This window comes from Phyllostomus discolor, chromosome X (assembly GCF_004126475.2).
Source record: "Phyllostomus discolor isolate MPI-MPIP mPhyDis1 chromosome X, mPhyDis1.pri.v3, whole genome shotgun sequence".
Classification (NCBI taxonomy): Eukaryota; Metazoa; Chordata; class Mammalia; order Chiroptera; family Phyllostomidae; genus Phyllostomus; species Phyllostomus discolor.
In genome coordinates, this window is record NC_050198.1 from 102,002,650 (window position 1) to 102,025,453 (window position 22,804).

At 36.6% G+C, this 22,804-nt stretch overlaps 1 protein-coding gene across 2 annotated transcripts in view; it reads left to right on the forward strand.

Annotated features, from left to right (window-relative positions):
* Window positions 1–872: 872 nt before the first annotated feature.
* The window catches only part of SH3BGRL (SH3 domain binding glutamate rich protein like), a 56,640-nt gene continuing 34,708 nt past the window's right edge, over window positions 873–22,804 (forward strand). Inside the window, exons 1-3 of one of the 2 annotated variants that reach the window (XM_036016950.1) lie at window positions 873–1,212; window positions 3,284–3,286; window positions 7,418–7,429. In XM_036016950.1, coding sequence (XP_035872843.1) covers window positions 888–1,212; window positions 3,284–3,286; window positions 7,418–7,419 — 330 coding nt within the window. In that variant the 5' untranslated portion in view covers window positions 873–887 and the 3' untranslated portion in view covers window positions 7,420–7,429. Of the gene's footprint in view, window positions 1,213–3,283; window positions 3,287–7,417; window positions 7,430–22,804 lie in introns of those variants that run through there. The other variant, XM_028522658.2, reaches the window with a different exon arrangement.

Sequence of the window (22,804 nt, forward strand, 5' to 3'; positions counted from 1 at the left end):
TATTCCTTGAGTCTCAGTTTCTTCTGTAAAACTGATATAATAAAGTCAACTGCTCAAGGTTGTTCTGTGGAGAAGGGAGAACCTGTTGACAGGAAATAGGAAGCTACAATTATTGAACATAGAAAAAGGTGATAAAACCATTGGAATATAGAGGGAAAACAAGTGCAAAGGAAAAGTGAAGAAGTAGGACAGGTGACTGACTCCCTCTATCCACTCAATTTGTGAGTTCCTTAATTCTGTTTATTTGACATAATTTGGAAATTTGAAATCACAGTCTGACATATATGGTCCCTGTGTGGACAAATGACCATTTGCTCTCTTTCTGCTCACCATTTCAACATCTCCTGCAACACAGGATTTTAACTTCGTTTCCTCGGTCAATTAATAAGGAAACAATGCAATACAAAATTAAAAATTATTTACTTTCTTATACTGCATTTTCTTTTCTTTCTTTTTTTTCCCCTGGATTTTAACTTCTTCCTCCATGCTTGAGTTTGCGAGTCAGTCTCCCTGTGTATTCACACAGAAGCAGGATTTCTAATCTTAACAAAAACCAAAGCTCCAAAGAAATCAAATCCTGCCATTTCTGGCTTAGGGAAACCTGAAACTTTATAACCTTCTGTGGCATCGCTCAGCCCTTCAGTGCCCAGTCCTAATAAACAGGATTCTTCAAATGCACAAGGTTTTAAGAGCAAGGGCTTTCTTAATAGTGCGTGGATTCAAGGAATATCTGCCTTCTCATTTGCATACATTTCTGAGCCGGAAGTTGTAAGCAGAAGTTTTAGTCTCCGTGGGAAAAGCTCTTTCATTCTAATCTAATTGAATCAAACCCTCCCTTTTCTGTTTCTTTCTTCTATCCCTGTTCTCTGGGAGGGAATAGCAAAAAAATGTCAACAGATCTCGCGGTGCTATTCGAGATTCCTTTAGAAAAAATTAGAAATGATGCAAACAAGCCCGTGCCTTCCGGGATTTGGGGCTGGGACTGCAGAGCTCTCAGCCCAGTGAAAGCAGCCAAGGGAGGAGGCGGGGCTCTAGCGAGTTCCCCTTCCACGTTCCCCCACCCTTCTCTTCCAACCTCTGTTCGGTTGTTAGCTCAATTACAGCCTTTGCTGCCCCTGCTCTCCAGCCATTTGCAGGACCCAAACTACCACAGCCGCTGTTCCCAGGATGGTGATCCGTGTGTATATTGCATCTTCCTCTGGCTCTACAGCGGTAAGGAGGGTGGGGAGCCCATCTTTGTTGCTTTCCAACACACCAGGCTTTTGCTGCCCGAGAACCGTTAAATTGCAGAAGTTCATGTGGTAGCTTCTCTTTCAGAAGACACTCTGACCCCACCCCCTTCTTCTCTTTCTTCCCTTTGTTATATTGATTTCATTTTTCCATGGAGTTTAGCTTTTCTTGTCTTGTGACGTTGGGGCCAAGTTTCTTTGAAGGGAAAAGAAACCTACGGAGTTTTGGTAGATGAGACATGATGGTACAGAGTCTTTAAAGTTAGGCGAAGAGGTGAGGTAAAATCACACACTGGTGATGTTTAAGAGTGGGTCATCTGACATATATGCTCTAGTTACTGAGGCGAGGGGCAGAAGTGCACATCTGTAAACGATGTAAAATACATTCTAACTGATAACAACTGAATGGAGGCCTACTGCGGTATTGTGATTACTTTCAGAAAGTAATACTCCTGTAATAAAATAGTTATTTTACTTGTATGTAGGAGAGGGTGTTTTACTTCCGCCTAAAAAGTCTGTCAGAGCTAGACACAATGGCGGGGGGAGGAGTTGGGAACAATAGTACAAAACTGTTGGTTTAAAAAAAATAACGAGAAAGGATTTTTCCCCCCTTCCCATATTGTACCTTATTTTGACCTTTGCTTTTCTTTCAAAAGGTTTTACATTTAACAGTTCCTAACTGCTTCAAATATATTAAGAAAAATGAATGAAAAGGGAACTAAGGAGTGGCTTCCTGGGTAGTAGCAGACTGAAGTTGCTACTTCTTCAGATTATGGCACATACCCCCAAATTCACATGCTCATAATTTATAACATATATTTAACTTTGTTTATTGTTGTTCAAGTACAGTTGTCTCTATTTGCCTCCCACCAGTGCCCCCCACCTCAGCCATCCCCACCTCTCACCCTCTATTCTACCCCCCTTTGGCTTTGTCCATGTGTCCTTTATACATGTTCCTTGATGGCCCCTCCCTCTTTTCCCCCATTATGTCCTTCCCCCTCCCCTCTGGGTACGGTCAGTTTGCTGTTATTTCCGTGTCTCTGGTTGTATTTTGCTTGCTGGTTTGTTTTGCTGATTATGTTCTAGTTAAAGGTGAGATCACATGGTATTTCTGTTTCACTGCCTGGCTTACTTCACTTAGCATAATGCTCTCCAGTTCTATCCATGCTGTTGCAAAGGCTAGGAGCTCCTTCTTTATTTCTGTTGCGTACTATTCCATCATGTGAATGGACCATAGTTTTTTGACTCACTCATTTACTGATGGGCATCTAGCTTGCTTCCAGCACTTGGCTATTGTAAATTCTGCTGCTATGAACACTGGGGTGCATAGCTTCTTTTTTTCAGCAGCTATGAGTAACAAAAGGGTAAACTTGGGTGAAAGCTGAGTGTATATCCATGATGAAAGTGTCTCTGTTTTCCACAACTCAGGAGAAAAGCCAGCAGTGGCTAGAACACATGTGTGGGGTCAGATGTAGGATATAGGAACCCCCTCCCTCCTCTGGGGTTTAGAGCAGCACCTTTCCTGTGGTTTTGTTTTTGCTTTGTTTAATTGCCCGCTAAGAGGATTTGGAGTAGAATTGAATGTTGTATGAAAATCCAAGAACCTTGATTGAACCATGAACTTTGGCTTCTCTAGCCACCATGTATGAGTTGTTCATACAACTTTGAAATAGAATACTCACCTTTATACTTTTTTAGCAAGTTTAGGTTGAAAAAAAAAAGAAAACTTTAAAAATTACCTTTGAACATCAGTTTTTGAGCTTCTTGCCATATTATTTTCCATATATATATTAATTCTGATATTTCAGAGTAATATTTGAGTTGTTCAGAGTCTTAAGTCCAACACAATGATTGTAAAATTTTAAAGACCAGCTTAATACCCTTAGTTAAACCCTTGTTCACCTTGTTCAGATGGAACAGATCAGGAAATTAGTTTCATTTCCTGTGACAGGCAGTTTCAATATCGTTGTTTATTCTTTGCTATCTCACTCTCCTACTCCTCTCCCAAATGCATATTCAAGAAGAAACTCCTTTCAAATTTCTTTTCTTTTAAGATTGTATTTATTTATTTTTAGAGATGGAAGGGAGGGAGAAACAGAGAGAGAGAGAGACATCAATGTGCGGTTGCTGTGTGCCGTGGCCTGCAACCCAGGCATGTACCCTGACTGGGAATCGAACCTGCGACACTTTGGTTCTCAGCCCACGCTCAATCCACTGAGCTACACCAGCCAGGGCATGAAGAACATTTTTAAAAGACAGTTTTTGGTTTCATATTGGAAAGCTCTGACTGTTTTCTGATTCTTCCTAGTACTTGTCATAAGAATAACCAATATGAGAGATTTTATCAGGCAGGGTAGGATCTATTAGAATTGCGAGACAATATCAACTTATTCTTTCCTTTTCTCAAGATGCCCTTTCCCTGACAGCCTGATTTTTTTTTAAAAAGTTTTCAAACTTGTACTCAACTCTGCCTCCATATGGAGGAGCAACAGTTGCTTCTGAGAAGTTTAGAAATGAAAGGAAGAATGTTCATTTTTGCAATGGATTTTTTTGACAGTAGCCATAATAATGATAATAGAGACACTTAAGTTTGCCAGATACTATCTCATTCTTCTTGACAATTTGTAGTCCTATGGATTAAGCACTGTGATTATCTCCATTTCTAAGATAAAGAAATATAGATTCAGAGACGTAAACAGCTTTCTCAAGGTCACACAAGTAGTGAGCCACAGATCTGGAATCTAATACAAGCTGAATCCAAATAACATGTGTTTAAACACCAAGAAATATATCCTTCCAGTAATGCTTGACAGCTAGGAGGAATTAGAGGTAAACATCACCATGAGGTGAGAGGTATGGAAAGGAGTAAGTCCTGTGAGTGGAATAATTGCCTGGATATTGTTCATAAAAAGGAGCTAGTGTGAAGGAGGAATAGTATATCTAAAGGTGAATGTCAGTATGTGGGGTGAATGGGTATTCATTCAAGGCCAGTGAGATCACAAAGAGATGCACATTTGGAACTAATGTTTTGTAGGTCAAAGTATGAAAAGTCAGGTCTTTGTACTCTTTCTTTTTATGGAAAACATTTAGCAGGAATGCACCTCTGAAATTGTCTGTCTGTAGGAAGTGATTTCTGCCTGTTCAGAACTGTTCATGCATGTCTTAATCCACTATAACAGTAATATACAACATGCATTTGTTGAGATTGTAATATCCTGTAAATTTACATTTAATGGAAAAAGAATAGTAAGTACAGAGGTTATATAGCTTAGTAAATTTCAATAACTTTAAACAAAAACCAACATTGGCCTTAGGTCAGAATTATTACAGTGATATAGCTTGGTTTTAAATTGCAAGTTTCCTTTCCATACTCTTTTGCCATAGAGCCGTAGTGATCTCCCTTTTGTGGCCTCTATGCATTCTAGGTGTGCTTGGGTGTAGACATTTTAAGGCTGCGGTAGATGATAGATGGCTTCTGAGGGTTTCATTTATGGAATAACTTTTTAAAAATGATCCTTTTTATGACTGCTAAAGCATATACTACTTGGATTGTCCATATAGCAAATGAAATATACATACTTTTCCTCTATGGTAATATTCAGTGCACATGCTACAGAAACAAGTAAAATGAACATTCATGATAGCCAATGCATGAGTCATTAGTCACAGTATTTTCTTCACTCAGATAATATGGATATAGAACAACAAGCCACAGTGCTTCATATACATAGTTCTCAATTAATTGCATCTTAGGTGACAAAGTATTTTTGCTGCTCTGTCTCTGTATTTATAAATTGAACATTGATTTGATTTATGCAGTGGTCTTTGTCATAGCTTCCAAGGTTTGATTGAATGCTGTTTAAAGCTATTCATAAACTACTTAGAAGAATGAAATCAGAAGCTGTTCATCAGATGACTGTTTGGATATACATTTTAGATGTCCTGAACAGTGAAACATGGGCATCTTTTACATGGCAAATGCAGGAACTCAAGACTAGTGCCTTCAGCTTGGTGCCCTCTATTCGATGACTGATTTCCTAAGTTTCAGAGGAATGGTGAAGCATGTGGAGTAATTTGGCCCAACTTAAAGAGACTTGGGAAACAGTTATTAATTATTAAGATTCTTGGCTATTTAAAAAGGTACTTAAAAGTCAAACGGTTGCAGGGAAGAATGTATTGTGGAATTTAGTAAGATTCATAGTCTGGTAGGAGGGATGGATTCATCTGAAGATCAAATACTAGCTACTTTATTGAGGAAACGTTTTGATCAATAAACTTAAAGGTTAGTACTTGCCCTGGATTGGCTTGGAAAAAAATAAATTGAAAACCTACCCATAATCAGGTCAAATATTGCAATTTTCTAGTTAATATCTAAATTCTACTCTAAAAAGTATATTGCATAATCAAGCATATACCTTTGACAGGACTGCTTTCTATATTTAATTGAATTATCAAGGGTGAATGATATATTTCATTTCTTACTGATAAAATTAAACAGATTGAGAATCTGTTGGTTGCTATCTGACCATCTGTTTTGTTTCAGTTCTATTTAGCAGTCCACCAGGAGGTCTTTTAAACCTGCTACTTAAATACTTCCTCCAATCCACACTAAGATTTCAAAACTGTACATTCAGAGAGAAAGGGCAACTCATTTATGGTGGTGGTTTTTAGTAATATGAGAGGCAAACCTTACTTTTTTTCATTTGTCCAGCAGGGAATAATTCTAAGCAAAGGAATTATTTTCTAGCCCAGTCTCTCATATTTTGGCTTTATTAGTTGGTTTGAAGTGTTGTAGATTGCTAGACATCAGGCAAAAATTAAATATAAGCTTAGAAATATCATAACTATTTTAAAGGATATTTAAAATTATTTAGTGTCAGTGTTGCTACCTTTTTTGTTTTAGTACCCTTTCATTAACATGATAATCAAGATTTTACTCTAGTAATAGTCAAAACTAATATTTATTGATGCAACATATATGTCAGGCATTGTGTTCTGTGCTTTACATACAGTATCTCAATTATTTATATACTTATAATAACCCTGTGAGGTAAGTGCTATTATTAGATGCACGTCATGTAATGGGAGGGGGTATCTCTAAGACCCAGAAACATTAGGTACATTTCTCAAGATCAAAGAATTACAAATGGCAGAACTGGAATTAGGACCCAGGTTGTTCTCATTCCAGAACCCACTCCTAAACACTGTTATTCACACACCCCCTCAGTGTATAAGCATTGAACAAAGATTAGGTCACTAACACATTAAAATCTTGTCATGTGATTAGGAATCTATCATTGCCATTTAAGATGGCATGATTTCTGAAAAGAAAGAAAATGACTGGGTGATGCCTAACCAAGCAAATGTGTCTGTATCCATAATTTGCATGAGAGTTAGGTGTGAGTGGGGGAGGTAGGGACATGAGTAGCAATATTTTCATGTACAGTTTAGCTTTTTTACAAAATTGCTTAACCAAGGGCACATTTTAAAATAACATTTGTGCCACATATTGAATTTTTATGTCTTTGAATCTCTCCCTGAGAAGTATCTTTCTGTGGATAGACCAAGATAATTAAAAGGTAGCTTTTTATTGTTCTGTACATCCTCTAAATTTATCAAGAATGCAGTACTATGGTCTTTGAGTTCTGTCCCTTTGGCTTAGTTATTTTTTTAAATGAGGCCCTATTAAAGAGTTGGAGTGTGGGCAAACATTTTTGCTTAGGTGATTTACTTAAAATTATAAGTATCTCTTGATTGAATCAAGACAAATAGAACTTCACTTTTTAAACACAAGGGAATATTCCTCTTTGTTGGTTTCATCACTACCACTCAGCCAATTTTTTCATCAAAGTACAGCATATTTTTCAATGTTAAAATTAAAACAGTGAATATATATTTAATAGTAGCAGTATACCAGAAACCACTGTATCCAGTATGATATTTCAAAGTTAATTTAGAAGGAAGATGAGCATAGGTAATTACTTAATATGCAAAAAATAGTATACATCATCTTACTTTAATTTCTCACACAATTAATTTGTCAGCTTTAGTTGTTAATAATAAGAGCTCTCATTTATTGAGCAGTTAAAATCTGCCAGGGATAGTGGTAGGAAATTTATAGGTATTGTATTATTTAATTCTCATGGCAACTCAATGAATTCAGTAAACTTATTATGCCCATGTTTAAGAAGAGGAAACAGTCTCAAAGAGCTAACAATATCGGAAAGCTGGCAAAGGATCCGTAGCCCATCTGATTCTGGAGCCCATGATTCTAAACCCTATGCTGTTTCTGAGAACTGATGGATATTTATTACTCACTCACTTGAATGTGGCCCTGAAACTAATTTAAAAGTCATTCAAAAATGGGTTTTCTGATGAACTTGGAAAACCAGAAAACAATATTTCTTAATTAATTGGTCTCTAGCAGTACCAAGAATAATTCTAGTGCCCTGTTACATCATGCAGAGAACTTAGAATTCTTCAGAGCAGAAAATCAGTCATATAGCCTAGTATATACTGTTACTTAGAATGAATAACATGTACCTTTATTCAAATATAAGAAATTTTGTGTAAGGCCGTCTCACTAAAAGTAGATAGACAAATTATGTTTGGAAGCGATTTTAAGCCTTTAGCTAGAGAATGTAGCATTAGAGTGATGTATGCATTATTGGCTCTTGCCTCTGTGATTTGAATAGGTCACTCAACCTTTGTTGTTCATCACCCTCACAAGTGGAATATAAAAGACATAAAATGAAGAATAGCATGGAAGACAGCTTCTACAAGTGTTGTTATTGGAAATTCATTACTGAAAATTATGGAATCTGAAGAAAGAAGTATATATTTGTCACTTGGAATTGAGTCTGACTCTACTAAAAGGTTAAATTTGAGAAATGGAACTACATATTGCAGGGGATCCTTACACTGCTCAACTGTCAGGGACTGCTTGGAAGTCCCACCAGCCACAGTGCACTGTGTGTGCCTTCAAATGTCAGTAACTATGTTTACATTTCATGAAAAATACTGTACCATGTGATGTTTTAAAACCCAACACATCTAACACAATCTTATCTAAATAAGTTATGTCTAAGATGCCCAAATGGACTTACTATAAATCAGTATCTAATTGCTTTTTGAAAATCACTCATTTATAGACATACATATTATTTTTTCACTGCACAATGTGGTTGGCAGAGACATGTTAGAATTGTACTTTTACATTAATGTATAAACTATGGGAACAGTGCATAAAAGCATTTAAAACAAAAGGTGACAATAGTACATAATTAGATACGGTATTGTGCAACAGCTCATGTTAAGAGATTCTGGGGGAAGAAAAAAAGCAAACTTTGAACCCTTGAGTTGGCAATATGTGTATTGCTCCAACAATTATAAAGAAAGGTACTTAGATCATCTCCTAGTGAGTGAGATAATTATGGCCTCATTTTATATCCTCACTTGCAAATAGGACCACCATTTGATGTCCTTTTACAATTTTTTGAGGTTGGGATGGTGTGTATCAATTTATGTGTCTAGTTTGTTTTAGTAAAAATGTATAGCAACTTTCATTTCATATGATTAATGATTAATAAGTATTCTATGTAAAAGAATAAGATAAAAAGACAAAGACATGTTGTATATAATAATATTAAAATGTTTCTTTTAAACATTTTTTCAAGCTATAGAGATTGCCTCTATCACAGTAATTGTTTTCATTCATGTACATAAAAAAACAGATTTTGAGGCTAAGTCAGTGTTTTTACAGTAAATATCCTAGCTTTTCTCCCCTTATATTGATGGTTGTGTCAAAATTCAAGATATTTTGTAGAGATCTACTGTGGAATAGTACTCTTTCAAAATTCAACAGTGATATCAACAACTTATTTACCTTCTGCACCAAACCATGAGCTTCCTACTGCCCAGAATATGTTTATACATGGTAAGCTTCTAAATAAATGCTTGTGATGCATAAATGCATGACATGTTTAAATTCAAGTTGAAACAAGTCATTCAAATAAAGATGTGCAGTTGCTAGTGGGAAATGTGTGACTAGAGCTTGGGAAATATGGTGGCTGGAGAGTGAATTTGTGAGTCATTCACAAAGAGGTGGTTGAAACCATATGAAAGAATGAGCTCACTTAGAGGGAAGAATTATAGAGTGAGATGAAAAGAGGGTTGAGAATAAGAACAGGACCCTGGTGAATGTTCATATTTAGGATAGCAGGTGGGTAAGGAAGCAAGAGGATTCATTGAGACATCAGAGTAGCATTCTTTAATAGAAATGGGTAGGGAAGTGTTTTCAAGGAGGGTGGACACTGTTGCTGGGGCTATAAAGAAATCATAAAAGCTGACCTGAAAAATTTATTGAATTCAAAATAAGGAAATCATTAGTGAACTTGGAAATAGTTTCAGTGAAATGATAAGGATGGCAGCCTGACTGGAAAGTGTTAAGAAATTCAGTGTGTAATGAGAGAGAAGTGAGTATATTGACTATTTGAGTAGCTTGGTGAAAAAAAGAAGTAAGATAGTTGAAAAGAAAATGAAATTATCCTACAGCTACTAAAAAAGAACCACACTAAGTGAACTAGAATTTTGCCTTTCAAAATGCCATTCATCAGTTTTTCCAGCTTACGTTTATTAGAACATTGTTCATTTTTTTATTTAACTGTAGAATCAACTTTAAACTAACTCAGTGACTAGTGACTGAAATATTAAAAACTAATATGTTATAATTATGACAGAGAGAGATGAATATTTGTGATTACAAAACAATGAAACCAAATGTTCATCTTTATGATTTATATATGAAAAGGGCCAATGAATATATTATGAAGAGACATACAAATTACTTTAGACAACATTGTCTTTAAAGTATAAGAGCCTTTGCTCATTTCAGTTAGAAATAAAACCATATAAAGTCTGAGTTGACCACTTGGAAACAGGCCTTTATTTTTAAATTTAAATTAACCTTGTAAGAGAATTAGGAGGAAAGTTGAAGTTCTTATAGAAATTATGAAGAACAGCTGGACGACTTCTATTAACCTACTCACCAAACTTCAATAAAGTCCACTTTGACTCTTTACAAAATATTGTCCTAACTTCTTGCTGTGAGATGAATTATTTTAGTCACTAGAAAGTACAACCAATCTTTTTTTTTCTTTTTTTTTTTTTTTTTACATTTAGTCCCTTCCCCCAATCCTAAACCAGTTTCCAAAAGGCTAGAAGGAGTTACAGGAGTGCCAGGTCAATAGGCAGATAGCCCACTTAAGATTTCTGGAATGACTTGGCATCTGGTGAATGCAATTTAAGAAAGAAAAAGAATGAAAGATAAATGGAAAGAAATTAGAAATTTGGGATTCCATATACATTACATTGCTAAATTCTAGATCACAGTGTGAAGTATTTCTAATTGAACAATCATAATAGTGTATGTACACACAAACACCATATAAACACTTGGCAGAGATGCTCAAGAGCACAGCCTTATATGGGGGATGGGCAATTTGAATAAATTATCTATACAGGCCCCATAAATTCTGCATCCATAAACTATACTGGGGATTGTCTTCCTTTTACCCCAAATTTGTTCATTCAGAAAATATTTTTTTGCCATACACTAAGCTGGACTCTGGACTGAGGTGCTTGACAGCATAAAAGGGCCAGAATTAAAGATTTCTCAGCCTTTTCTCTGATCTAGAATATGTAAGGAAGTATGGTGATGTCAGTTTAGGGGACTAAGCTATGATGTTTGGGGAAAAAGGAGGCATATAGGATGGGCCAAAAGGCAGAAGTACTTTAGGACTACTTGCATGAAAGTTGGTACACTGTCTCACAGTAATCAATCGCCTGCCTCCCAACAAATTTTCCAAAGTATTCTGTCTTCCTCTTCTAGTCATCCTGACAATGAACTCCTTGAATAGCTACTGTAGAAACAGCAATAGGTTGAGTTCAATTTAACTTTTACTCATCTTTCCTGCCATTTTACTAGTGAAAGATGTGGGAAGTAGATTGTAAACACGGTTTGCCCTTTCCTCTTATGTTTGGATGCTTGGAATGGTCATGATTATTATACAGTTCTGATTACAGTGAAATATATCAGTGATGACGCCAAGTTAAAGGTCTGTGGTTCCATTACCTATTTCTACCTGTTATCTTAAGATTCTGGAACAAAGCATGCTAATGCCCTTTTTCATTGTCTGAAAAATGCCTTTTAGACTTTATAATTCCTTCACCTTGGGATCACCCTGGCCTTAATTTTTTGTGTAAACAATTATGCCTTACAAAAATCTTAGGTGTATTTACTAACTCCTTTATTTCTAACATTCCAGCCAGCTTATGTTTGTCTCTCCCTTCCTGCTCTCCTTAGCTCTTTCTATGTTTCCCAAGGATTTTTGGGTTCCAAACAGTATGTTTTAATGTTTGGTTCAGGGTTCTTCTTATCAGTGTGCTTTATTTACTTTGGGTTTAGTTCATGCCACTGCTACAGTGAAATTTGATAAAGATCTCTTGTGCTAGACCTTCCCTTGTGGGAGCTATTCAGTGTTTGCCTTTGGTCAAGCATATGCCAAAGAGGCTCAGTGCTGAAAATATCAATATTTCTCCCTATGTCTCCACCAAATTACTAGGTAAGTAAAGGTAATTTTAACTCCTCTTTCCCCCTTCCAACATATTTCTAACTCTCTCCAACTAAAACATTTGAAGTCTGTCAACAATGGTTGCCTCATTACCACGAGTTTAAAAGCATGGAAATCTAGTTCGGTCCTGTTGTTCTGGTATATAATTTTCCCACTACTATCACATTGTTCCTCTTGAAATAGCATTATGCTTTCAAATTTTTATAATAGTGCTTTGTACACTAAAACAACTATAGATAGGGCATGGGAAAAATATCTATTGAGATTAATGCCACTTGTTATGAAGAAACATAGAGTATAATACTGAAAGTCCCTTCTCTGTTGCAGAAAAAAGTGGCATTTGGTCTTTTTTCATTTTTTATCAGCATCAAACATACTGAAAATAAAATATCAAAGGTGTCTGGTTAGGAGGGATCATAGGAGGTCATCCAGTCCATCTACATAAGGACTGCCTGTGAACTGTCCCAGAAAGATTGTAATCAATTTTCTTTTAGTAAACTCTCCAAAGAAGGAAATATACAACCTCCCTTGGTAATATGCTGCAGTACCACTCTCTATTACTTGTTGTCCTAGACTCTGGGACTAAAATTGTGGAAATCTGGGTGACCAATGAAAGATATTTTGTATCTCTTTTCAAGTAGTGAAGAGGAACATCAGATTTTTGGAAGTAGAGGAACAAAGGCACTATACAATATGTAGAGATCTATGAGTTATCAATTTAACATGTATTTCCTAAATATCTGATGATAAAATGTTCAACTGAGGACAAGGTATTTCTCCTGAAAGAGTTGAAAACCTACCTTGGGTTGGAAAGCTTAAAATAAGTCTTCTGATTTATTTTTCTATTCTCTTATGCCCCTTTTCTTTTTAAGGAAGCATGGTGGGTTTATGCTTGTAGATCAGTGCACTCTAAGATCATGCTACAGGGAATATTCTTATATATTAGTTATTTTGTGAGATTTGTGATTTATTGAATTTAAGCTAGTCTCAAAGTCAGCATTTTAAACATTTTTTAATCAATAATTCCCCAAAGCCCAAATATTGGGCATTGTTCATTTATGATACAAAATGGTGTTATTTAATGCAGAAAATAATATATGGCTAATATAAGACCTAATGCAATGCCTTTAAAATTCAATTTCCAGAAAAATATTGTTGTAAAATTATGAATTGTACTGCTTACTGTTACAAAAAAACACAGCTGTTTTAGAATGCTGAGTTGAAGGCTGTGACTTTTTAATGTTGTTTAATAATAATTTGTTTGGACTCTTTCCTGTTATTAGTGCACTAATCAACCAGGGGTGCCTGAATTGGGAAGCATAGGCCTTAGGATAATAGGTTAATCTCTATGTTTTTCCCCCTCTGTAAAATAGAAGAAATGACCTTACCCCTACTTCCAAAGAATGTGATCAATAGCAAGTATTTTGAGTTCCTTTGAAAGAAAAATTTTTTCATCAGCAGCCCAAAATAACTTGTTAAAACTGTTAAGGCACTTGCCTTTTTCTGACTGGCTTATTTCACTTAGCATAATTATCTCCAGGTTTATCCATGCTGTCACAAAGGGCAAAATTTCCTTCTTTTTCATGGCTGAGTAGTATTCCATTTGTAAATATAGCACAGCTTTACCCTATGATTTCACTCATATGCAGAATTCAATGAACAAACTGAATTAATAAGCAGAATAGAGACAGACTCATACATAGAGAGCAGTCTGAGACTTGTGGGGATGGAGGGTTGCGGGGCTAGGTGAGGGGGAAGGTACTGAGCAAAAAAAAAAAGAGAAAAACCCATGGACAAAGACAACAGTTTGGTCATTGCTGGGGGTTGGGGGAGAGGAGTGTAGGAGGGTATAGGAAGGTATAGGATAAATGATGGATGGAGACTAGACTGTGGGTGGTGAACACACAATAGTGTACAGATGATATATAATAGAACTGTACACCTGACACCTGTATCATGTTATTAATCCATGTCACCCTGGTACATTCAATAAAAAGGGAAAAAAATGTTAAGGCTAATGGCCTATCTGTTTTTCATTTAAAAATTGGGATTTCATGTTTATTTTTAGAAGTCCAAGATTAGGTTTCAAGAGAACTTCAGCTTGTTTTGTTTTGAAATGCTAATACTGGCTCAGAATAGTGTCCTATCTATTATTATTCCTTTTCCTTTGAAAATGAATTTTTCTCTTAGGAAAAGTGTTGTGGGCTCTTATGTTTGTGCCCTCTGTCTCTGTCTCGGTCTCCGTCTCCCTCTCCCTCTCCCCTTCTCTCCCTCTGTCCCAGCTTCTCTTCTTCCCTCCCTCTCTCTCCTCCTCTCTTTCTCTCTGGTTCTTTTGGATGCCCTTGAAAAAATGCACAGTGATTTGCCATTAGTTAGGTGTGATGTTTAATAACAAAGGTGAGTCCCAAAGGAGATATATTTTAAGGAAGAAAAAAGGTATACAAATGTTGTAAGGATCTTCAACTTGGGAAAATAGGCTAATAATGCTACTTGTGACATTCCAAATTAGAGTTGTCCCACATAAAGAATTTTGGATATTTACGTTTGTGTTCTGGAAAGAGAATTGTACGGTATTGAAAATAATCACATTCTAGCCCTGGCTGGCATAGCTCAGTGGATTGAGCGCGGGCTGGGAACCAAAGTGTCCCAGGTTCGATTCCCAGCCAGGGTACATTCCTGGGTTGCAGGCCAGAACCCCCAGCAACCGCACATTGACCTCTCTCTCTCTCTCTCTGTCTCTCTCTCTCTCTCTCCCCCTCTCCCTCTCTCCCTCCCTTCCCTCTCTAAAAATAAATAAATAAAATCTTAAGAATATATATATATTAAAAAAAGAATTCTTTAAAAAAAAAGAAAATAATCACATTCTTTTCATTGATAATCATTCTCTTCTTAGATGATTTCCTTCTCATCTTCCATTTCTTTTGTAAAATATTAAAAAATCTTTTCTCTTTGGTTATATTTCAACTCTTACAGGGAAATTTGCAGTAACTTCGAGTCTCAAGATGATCCTAAATTATAAACAAATTTTATGAAACCCTATTGTATATACGCCAAATATGACTACTTTTAAGTACAATTTATGAATCAGGAAGACAAGCCAAGGCACAGTTTATAGTTAACTCAAAACCACATAATTGGAAGCAAAACTGAGAATGAATCAAGAATAGCTATTAGAAGGCATTATTTCAGGTCACAATGTGTGAGATTAAGATAGTTTGTATTTACTAACTTTATTTTATACACAAAGCTTATTTGGAGTGCCCATTATAATTTCACTGCACTTTCCTTAAACTCCATTTTTGATAGTGTAATAAAAGGAACACTAATCATTCTTTGTTTTAGTCAATTTTGACAACAGTCTTTTCCCCCTTTTTTTCCTCAATTGTGGGTTGGGAACATGGATTTTTAAAAAAAGAAACAATGAGAGGGCTGTTATTATAATTTCTGCTTGGAGATTGGTGATTGAAAGCTAATTCAACTTATTTTTTTCTAAAGAAGATAATGGATCAGATAATGGCCTGATGAATGATATGCAGAGCTAAGTAAATCTGGTTTCCTCATGAAAGTCCTGTACAAGTAGAGACTATATTTCACTCAACACCCAGAGCTTTCTTCAAGACTTTTAAGCCTGACATAAGTTCTGCTACCCCCCATTGTGATCCTAGTTGGACTGTTTAACCAAAACTATGGCTCACTACCAGTTATATGTGAATAAAGTCAAAGCCTCAGAACGACGCTTTACCTTTACCTGCTGTAACTTCACCCAAGTGTGGACAGTAAATTATGGATTTTTTTTCTGAAAAGTTTCTTTTTAAAATTAGGCATTTTTCAGAATTTTAGATACCTATTTTCAGCTCAAGGCTCTTTTGGATATTCTTTGATGATACCCATGGATTTGTAAACATTAGTTGAACTTTTGCTCTTAAGAAAATTAAAAAAAAATAATGGGTTATATCAACAATGTTAAACTTGATAAATAAGGAGGGATGCTTTAGCAATCTCAGAATCCAGTTGATAATGTATATATTTCTGAGAACTGCAGGCTAAATACCAGCTGAATTAAATCGATACTTTATCTTTGGGAGAAAAATGAACCCTTCTCTTAAAGGTTTCTGAATTGTCTTTTTCTACCATCTATTCCATCCAGAATCCCTATATTAACTTTCCTAAGTATACTTTAACCTTCTCCATGAAACACCTTCAACATAAGTGTGTTTTTAAAAATGGTTTATTCATTTTATTTTTAGAGAGATGGGAAGGGAGGGAGAAGACAGGGAGAGAAACATCAATGTGTGGTTGCCTCTTGCATGCCCCCCACTGGGAACCTGGACCACAACCCAGGCTTGTGCCCTGACTGGGAATGGAACCAGAGACCCTTTGGTTTGCAGGCTGGCACTCAATCTACTGAGCCACACCAGCCAGGGTCTAAGTGTCTTTTTATAATCCAGTAAAACCTTGTGCATATTTTAATGTATATTGTATCATAATTTTATGTTTATATCTGTCTTTCCTACTAGACTGTGAGCTCCTTGGGCTTTATTTTGTTCATCTCCATTATGTTCTCAGACTGCAGTAGGAAATTCGATTCCCAGTCAGGGCACATGCCTGGGTTACAGGCCAGGTCCCCAGTAGGGGGGCAGGAGAGGCGACCACACACTGATGTTTCTCTCCCTCTTTTTCCCTCCCTTCCCCTCTGTCTAAAAATAAATAAAAATAAAATCTTTAATTTTTTTTTAAAAACAACTGCATTTTATATTGATCTGAAGGAGTTGGCAAGGGTCATTGCTAAAGTGATTAATTAGTCTCTCATTTAAGAGTTCCATTTTATCTTTTTACTTAAAGTTAACTAAACTATTCTCCTTTTGTACATTTCCCACTAATGCATATCCTAACTCTTTTGGGTCTATTTCAGAACAGAGAGCCTGTCTCACTGCTTGCAAAACCCTTGGGAACTGAGTTTATATGAGGAATGCACAAAAATCCTTGAAGAAACTATTACACAGGACTGTTGACAGCTTCCTAGTCTAAAGGAAACCAGTTATCTTATGTTTTTAAATTTTGCTTTAGAAATGACCTATTTTTGTTTGGTGTCTTGATAAGTATCTAAAGGGCACAATGATTTCATTTGATTTTTAAGCTTTAAGTAATAATATTTACTTGGAAATATTCTTTTAATAATGAAATTAACTTTTTTTTTAGTTTGTGTAAGTTGGACTTGCTTTAACTATCCTAAGCTCAGAATGGGCTGAGTACAACAAATGGTGAACTAATGCTTGGAGTATTAATCCACATGATAACCTACTGCAATCATTTCTTGGATTTCTGCACTCTCTAGCAATTTACAGAAGTTATTAGAAAATAAACTGTGATCATGTAGCTTCATGCTCTCTCATACATTTCACCAAGCAGGCAATTTTAGATACCAGTTCTCTAGAAGATATGATTAGTGATTTCACATGAATATTCAGAGACTTTTCCTAGTCATAGTAATTAATGTGTTTATAAGAAAAAAATAGTCCATTTTAACCCACCTTGATATATATTAATCCATTTTTCTGTGCTCTTTATGCTTTGGGTATATATTCTAATTTTTTTTTTAACAAAATGAAATTGAGTGTAATGCATGAGCTACAGCTTGTGAGTTACATATAGGATTTAGAGGTTTTCAGATTAGCTTTTACTGAAGTTGGGGATTCCTGAGTGGCCTGTATGGAATACTGGGTCTCTTCTGAAAAGAGCATAGACAACTGGTTTACTTTTTTAAGGAAGTCTGTGATGCATATTGGTTTCTGGTGCCTAGAATTCATTTCCGTAGGCTATGGAGGAGGTGCAAATGATTAAATAACATGGGGTTACTAGTAATTTGGGAATTTCTAGAGATGTAGTAGAAAGGGACCAGGATTTGGAGTAAGAAATTCAGAGTTTGAATTTATATATTTAAGAAAATAAAAATAAATCTTCATATTTAAAAAATATATATTTTATTTCTTTATTTTTTGGGAGAGGGGAAGGGAGGGAAAAAAAGGGAGAAAAACATCAATGTGTGGTTGCTTCTCAAGCACCCTGTATTGGGGACCTGGCCTGCAACCCAGGTATGTGCCCTGACTGGCAATTGAACCGGTGACCTGTCAGTTCCTGGGCCAGCGCTCAATCTACTAAGGCACACCAGCCAGGGCTATTTTTTTTCCATTACCATTTAGTCCCCTTATAAGCCCTTTTCCCAGCAATCACCACACTGTTGTCCCTGTCCATGAGCAGAGTTTGAATTTTAGTACCTTCATTCATAGAGTTTTGTTATAGATCCCCTAGTTTCTATTAACCACAGTGACCTCAACTAGAAAATGAGTATATCCATTAAGTTGTTGTAATGGCTGAGTAATATGCAGTGATTCATTCATTCATTCATTCATTCATTCACTAAGTATATTTGAAGCATTGTCTATGTGCTTGGCTCTGTGCTAGGCCCTAGAGATTCAGTACTGAACAGGATTGACATAGCCCCTACTTTCTTTAAGCTTACATTGTGCTGGAAAATGCAGATACTAAAAAGTAATCATATATAAATTTGTAATTACAATTTGAGATAAGTTCCATGAAGAGTACAGGGTTTACTGTGAGAACATAGGAGACTTATTTTAGATTAGTGTGGTCATGGAAAGTCCCACTGTGCAGGTGATAATTAAGTTTAGTCATGAAGAAAAGAAGAGCAAGGCAGATGACATGCAAGAAAAAGAACATTTCAGTCAGGAGAAGAGCAATGGTAAAAAGCTAGAAGAGGAAACGAGCTCAGCATATTTGAAGAATATGGGAGATCATTGGGGTGGCTGGAGCATTGAATCATTTGAAAGAAAATTGGAATGGAAACCAGAATATACATCAAATAGAGCCTTGGGAGCACAATGGCAAACTATATAAACTCTAAAATCTTCTACAAGTTTGAAGTGGTGATGAATTGTTGTCACTAGTATTATCAACATAATGTGCCCGAGTTCTTTCATCCCTATAATGTGTGATTCTAAGTGACTCTTAACTTGAAGATAAGCACACATATTTTCTGTATTGGTACTTTGACTCTGAGCCAAATGGGATGAAAGCTGCGTCTCCTTCACTTACCTTTATATTAAAAGTATGCTTCTGTAGTTACTTTTCTCCAAATGAGATTATTGGTCTCTTGGAGTTACTAGGTTACAGTAGGTTGAAGAGTTTTAGCTGTTTGTTTTTGTAACATCACCAATTTCATCTGTGTATGGAAAGTCAAGAACTCTTCTATGGAGAGGGAGGGAGGAAGGGAGGGGGGAGAGGGGAGAGGGGGAGAGAGAGAGAGAGAGTGCTCGAAGAAGGGAAGGGAGAGATAGCACAAGGGTGGGAGGGAGGAAGAAGGATGACAAAAGGCATACACTTCTTTTTTCTGGCATTTTTTCTACTTTAATGTACCCAATTTCCCACCAAGTTTTTTTTCTTGTCTTTTGACGTATTTATTTTTTTATCATTTATTCTATTACAGTTGTCCCAATGTATTCCCTTTTGCCCCCCTCCACCCAGCCTACCCCTGTCACCCACAGTCAATCCCCTCTCCATTATCCATGTCCACGAGTCATTCACACATGTTGACTAGTCCCTTCCTCCTCCTTCCACCATTCTTCCCCCCACCTCCTCCACTCATACAGCTATCAGTCTGTTCCATATTTCCATGTCTCTGGTTCTATTTTTCTCATTAGTTTATTTTGTTGATTAGGTTGTACTTGTAAGTGAGATCATATGGTCTTTGTCTTTCACCACCTGGATTACTTCACTTAGTATTATGCTCTCCAGTTCCATCATGCTGTCGTGAAGGGTAGGAGTTCCTTCTTTCTTTCTGTGGCATAGTATTCCATTGTGTAAATCAAGGGTGTCAAACTCATTTTCACCAGGGTCCACATCAGCCTCGCAGTTGCCTTCAAAGGGCCAAATGTAATTTTAGGACTGTATAAATGTAACTACTCCTTAACTAGGGGCAAGGAGCTCGGTGCTGCTGTGGGGTAGAAACAAGGTGCTGGGCCAAATAAAACAAGGTGGAGGGCTGGATTTGGCCCTCGGGCCTTGTGTTTGCCACCTGTAGTGTAAATGTACCAGTTTTTTGATCCACTCACTCACTGATGTGCACTTAGGCTGTTCCCAACACTTAGCTATTGTAAATAGCACTGCTATGAACATAGGGGTGTTAAGTTCTTTTGAATTGGTGTTTCAGGATTCTTAGGGTATATTTCTAGAAGTAGAATTGCTGGGTCAAAAGGCAGTTCCATTTTTAGTTTTCTGAGGAAATTCTATACTGTTTTCCACAGTGGCTGCACCAGTCTGCAGTCCCACCAACAGTGCACTAGGGTTCCCTTTTCTCTACAACTGCGCCATTGTTTATTTGGTTACGATGGTCATTCTGACCAGTGTGAAGTGGTACCTCATTGTGGGTTTAATTTCCATCTCTCTGATGGCTAGTGATGTCGAGTTTTTTTTCATATGTCTATGGGTCTTTTGTATGTCCTCCTTGTAGAACTGTCTATTCAAGCCCTTTGCCCATTTCTTAATTGGGTTGTTTGTCTTCCTGGTGTTGAGTTGTATGAGTTCTTTGTCATACTTCTTTATATAACACTCTTCAGGTAAAGCAAAGGCTTACTTTTTCAACTAATTTCTAGGGGAGATACAGATTTAAGGAGAACTGTACATTTATCCTATTGGTTTTTCTGGCTGTTTAAGTGGATGGCCTCATGGAACAACAGCATGGTAGAATAAGAAGTATCCTTAGAAATTAGGTATTTAAAATCCCTCATTATACATGAAGAGCTGCAGCTCAGGGACTAGGCTCTAAGTCACCTGACTCCAGGTCCATGCTATTTAGAATAATGATTTGATAATGTTGAAATAAAGCAGATATGCTTAGTAGTTGGTGATCTGTGGTTCTTCAGGGAGAGAAGCCAGAAAAACCCTGTTGGATTGCTCTTGGAAAAATTTTACATAGAAATAGATTTAATATTATTTTAGTGGAAGCTTGTGAACTCAACTGTGGTTCACTTTTAATCTTTCCAGAAAAATAGTTTTCTGCCAAAAAGAGTGACAGATGTTACCAGATGTATATCAAAATGATCAATTTGCAGATGAAGTTCTCTTTATAAGTTGGGAACCAGGGGAATACTCATCACTGCCTAACTCCTTTTGTTATTAAAACTGATGTGAGGCACAGTGTTATGGGCTTTTATTTAAATGAGGAAAATTTAATTTAGTTTTGGATATATTGTTAGCTTCTTAGGCATTATTATTTGTTGTTGGTAATTTTTTAGAATAGAGAAATTAGGTTATAGTTTTGGATCCTTTTAAAAATCATTTCTGTGTGAGCCTATGGCTCTAAACAAAGCAATAAAACTTAATTAGGAGATTTTGTCCTCTTCCAGAAAGCAGTTGACTTGTTAGTTATAGCTGTTTAGAAGGGGAATTCTTAACTCCTACCAACTGCCAGCAGCTATTAACTGAATTGCCATCTGTTAAATGATAATGGTGTCCTTAATTTTGTGATTAACTAGTCAAATTTTTGCTGAAAAGTTAAGTTCAAAACAGAATAGCTAATCAACAAACAAGCAAGCAAAATATAACTAGAGACAGTGAAATTAAGAACAAACTGACAGTAACTAGAGGGGAGGTGGGAGGGGATAATGGGGGGAAAGGGGGAAGGGTTTTCAGGAATAACTATAAAGGACACATGGACAAAAACAAGGGCAGAGTAGGATTGAGGGAGGGAGGTGGGGATGGCTGGGGTGGGGGGATAAATGCAGACAACTGTACTTGAACAACAGTAAAAAGATGTGGAAAAAAAACCCAGAATATCTAATTTGTGCAAAATTAATGTGAACAATTTTTAAAATGACTTATTTTAAGTTTTAGAATACCATCATGAGACTTTATATATATATTTCCTTTTTGTCTCTGGTTCTTGGCACAGAATTTCTAAAACCCAGTGCCTTTCATTATTCATAGTGAGCCCCTTTCAAGTCAGCCTGAGTTTATGCTAACGAGGTGGCTCTTGTCAGGTTTGGGCCTCTAGTTAGCTTCAGGATGGGGTCTGGTCTTCAGAGGAACCAATCAAAGGATTGGAGTGAGAAGGCAAAGAGTTAGCTTGGTGTTTAGGGGTTGGCTGGGTGGGTATATTGTATTTCTGGTCAAGTGAAGCATTTTCAGGGACACGGAAGTAAACCAAATTTTGGTTTGATGACATGGCACCATGGGCAGGAGCTGCACCATCTTGGGCCTAGAAGGTCATTTCAAATATAGATATGTTTACATACACACAGACACTCAAACCTCTCTACCTTTCTAAGCCTCAGTAGAAACAAGGATAATGATACCTACCTATGTATTGGCTATTACAAAGTTTCAATGAGACAATATGTTTAGCACAGTGCTTAAAACAGAAACTGTTGAAGGTTATTTGTTATTACAGGTATACTTGGATAAATTAATATTGTTCCAAACATTTTTTAATTAGGTACAGCACTGTATGCAAGCCATTTAATTCCCTGACACTCAGTTAATAAAATGGGGGTAATAAAACTACATATACATCACAGAATCATTGTGATGACTAAACAAGATGAAGCTCTCAGTGTTGTGCTTGGCACAGTGTGTGCTCAATAAATAGTAGTGATGATGATAATAATGGCAAAGAACATGATGTCACCTGCCCTCTGGAAAATTAAATGTAGGCCAGCTGTCAGCTTTTCTAAATGGCAAGATTTTTACTGCTTAATTCATAACAGTTCTCCCAGAACTGTTTTTCTATTCCTAAATTCAGACTTTCAACTTGCATACCCACCCCTCCCTCTCCCTCTCTCTCTCTCTCTCTCTCTCTCTCTCTCTCTCTCTCTCTCATCTATCTATGTCTGTATCTCTCTTCTCTTGCTTTCCCTATTCCCAGTGCTC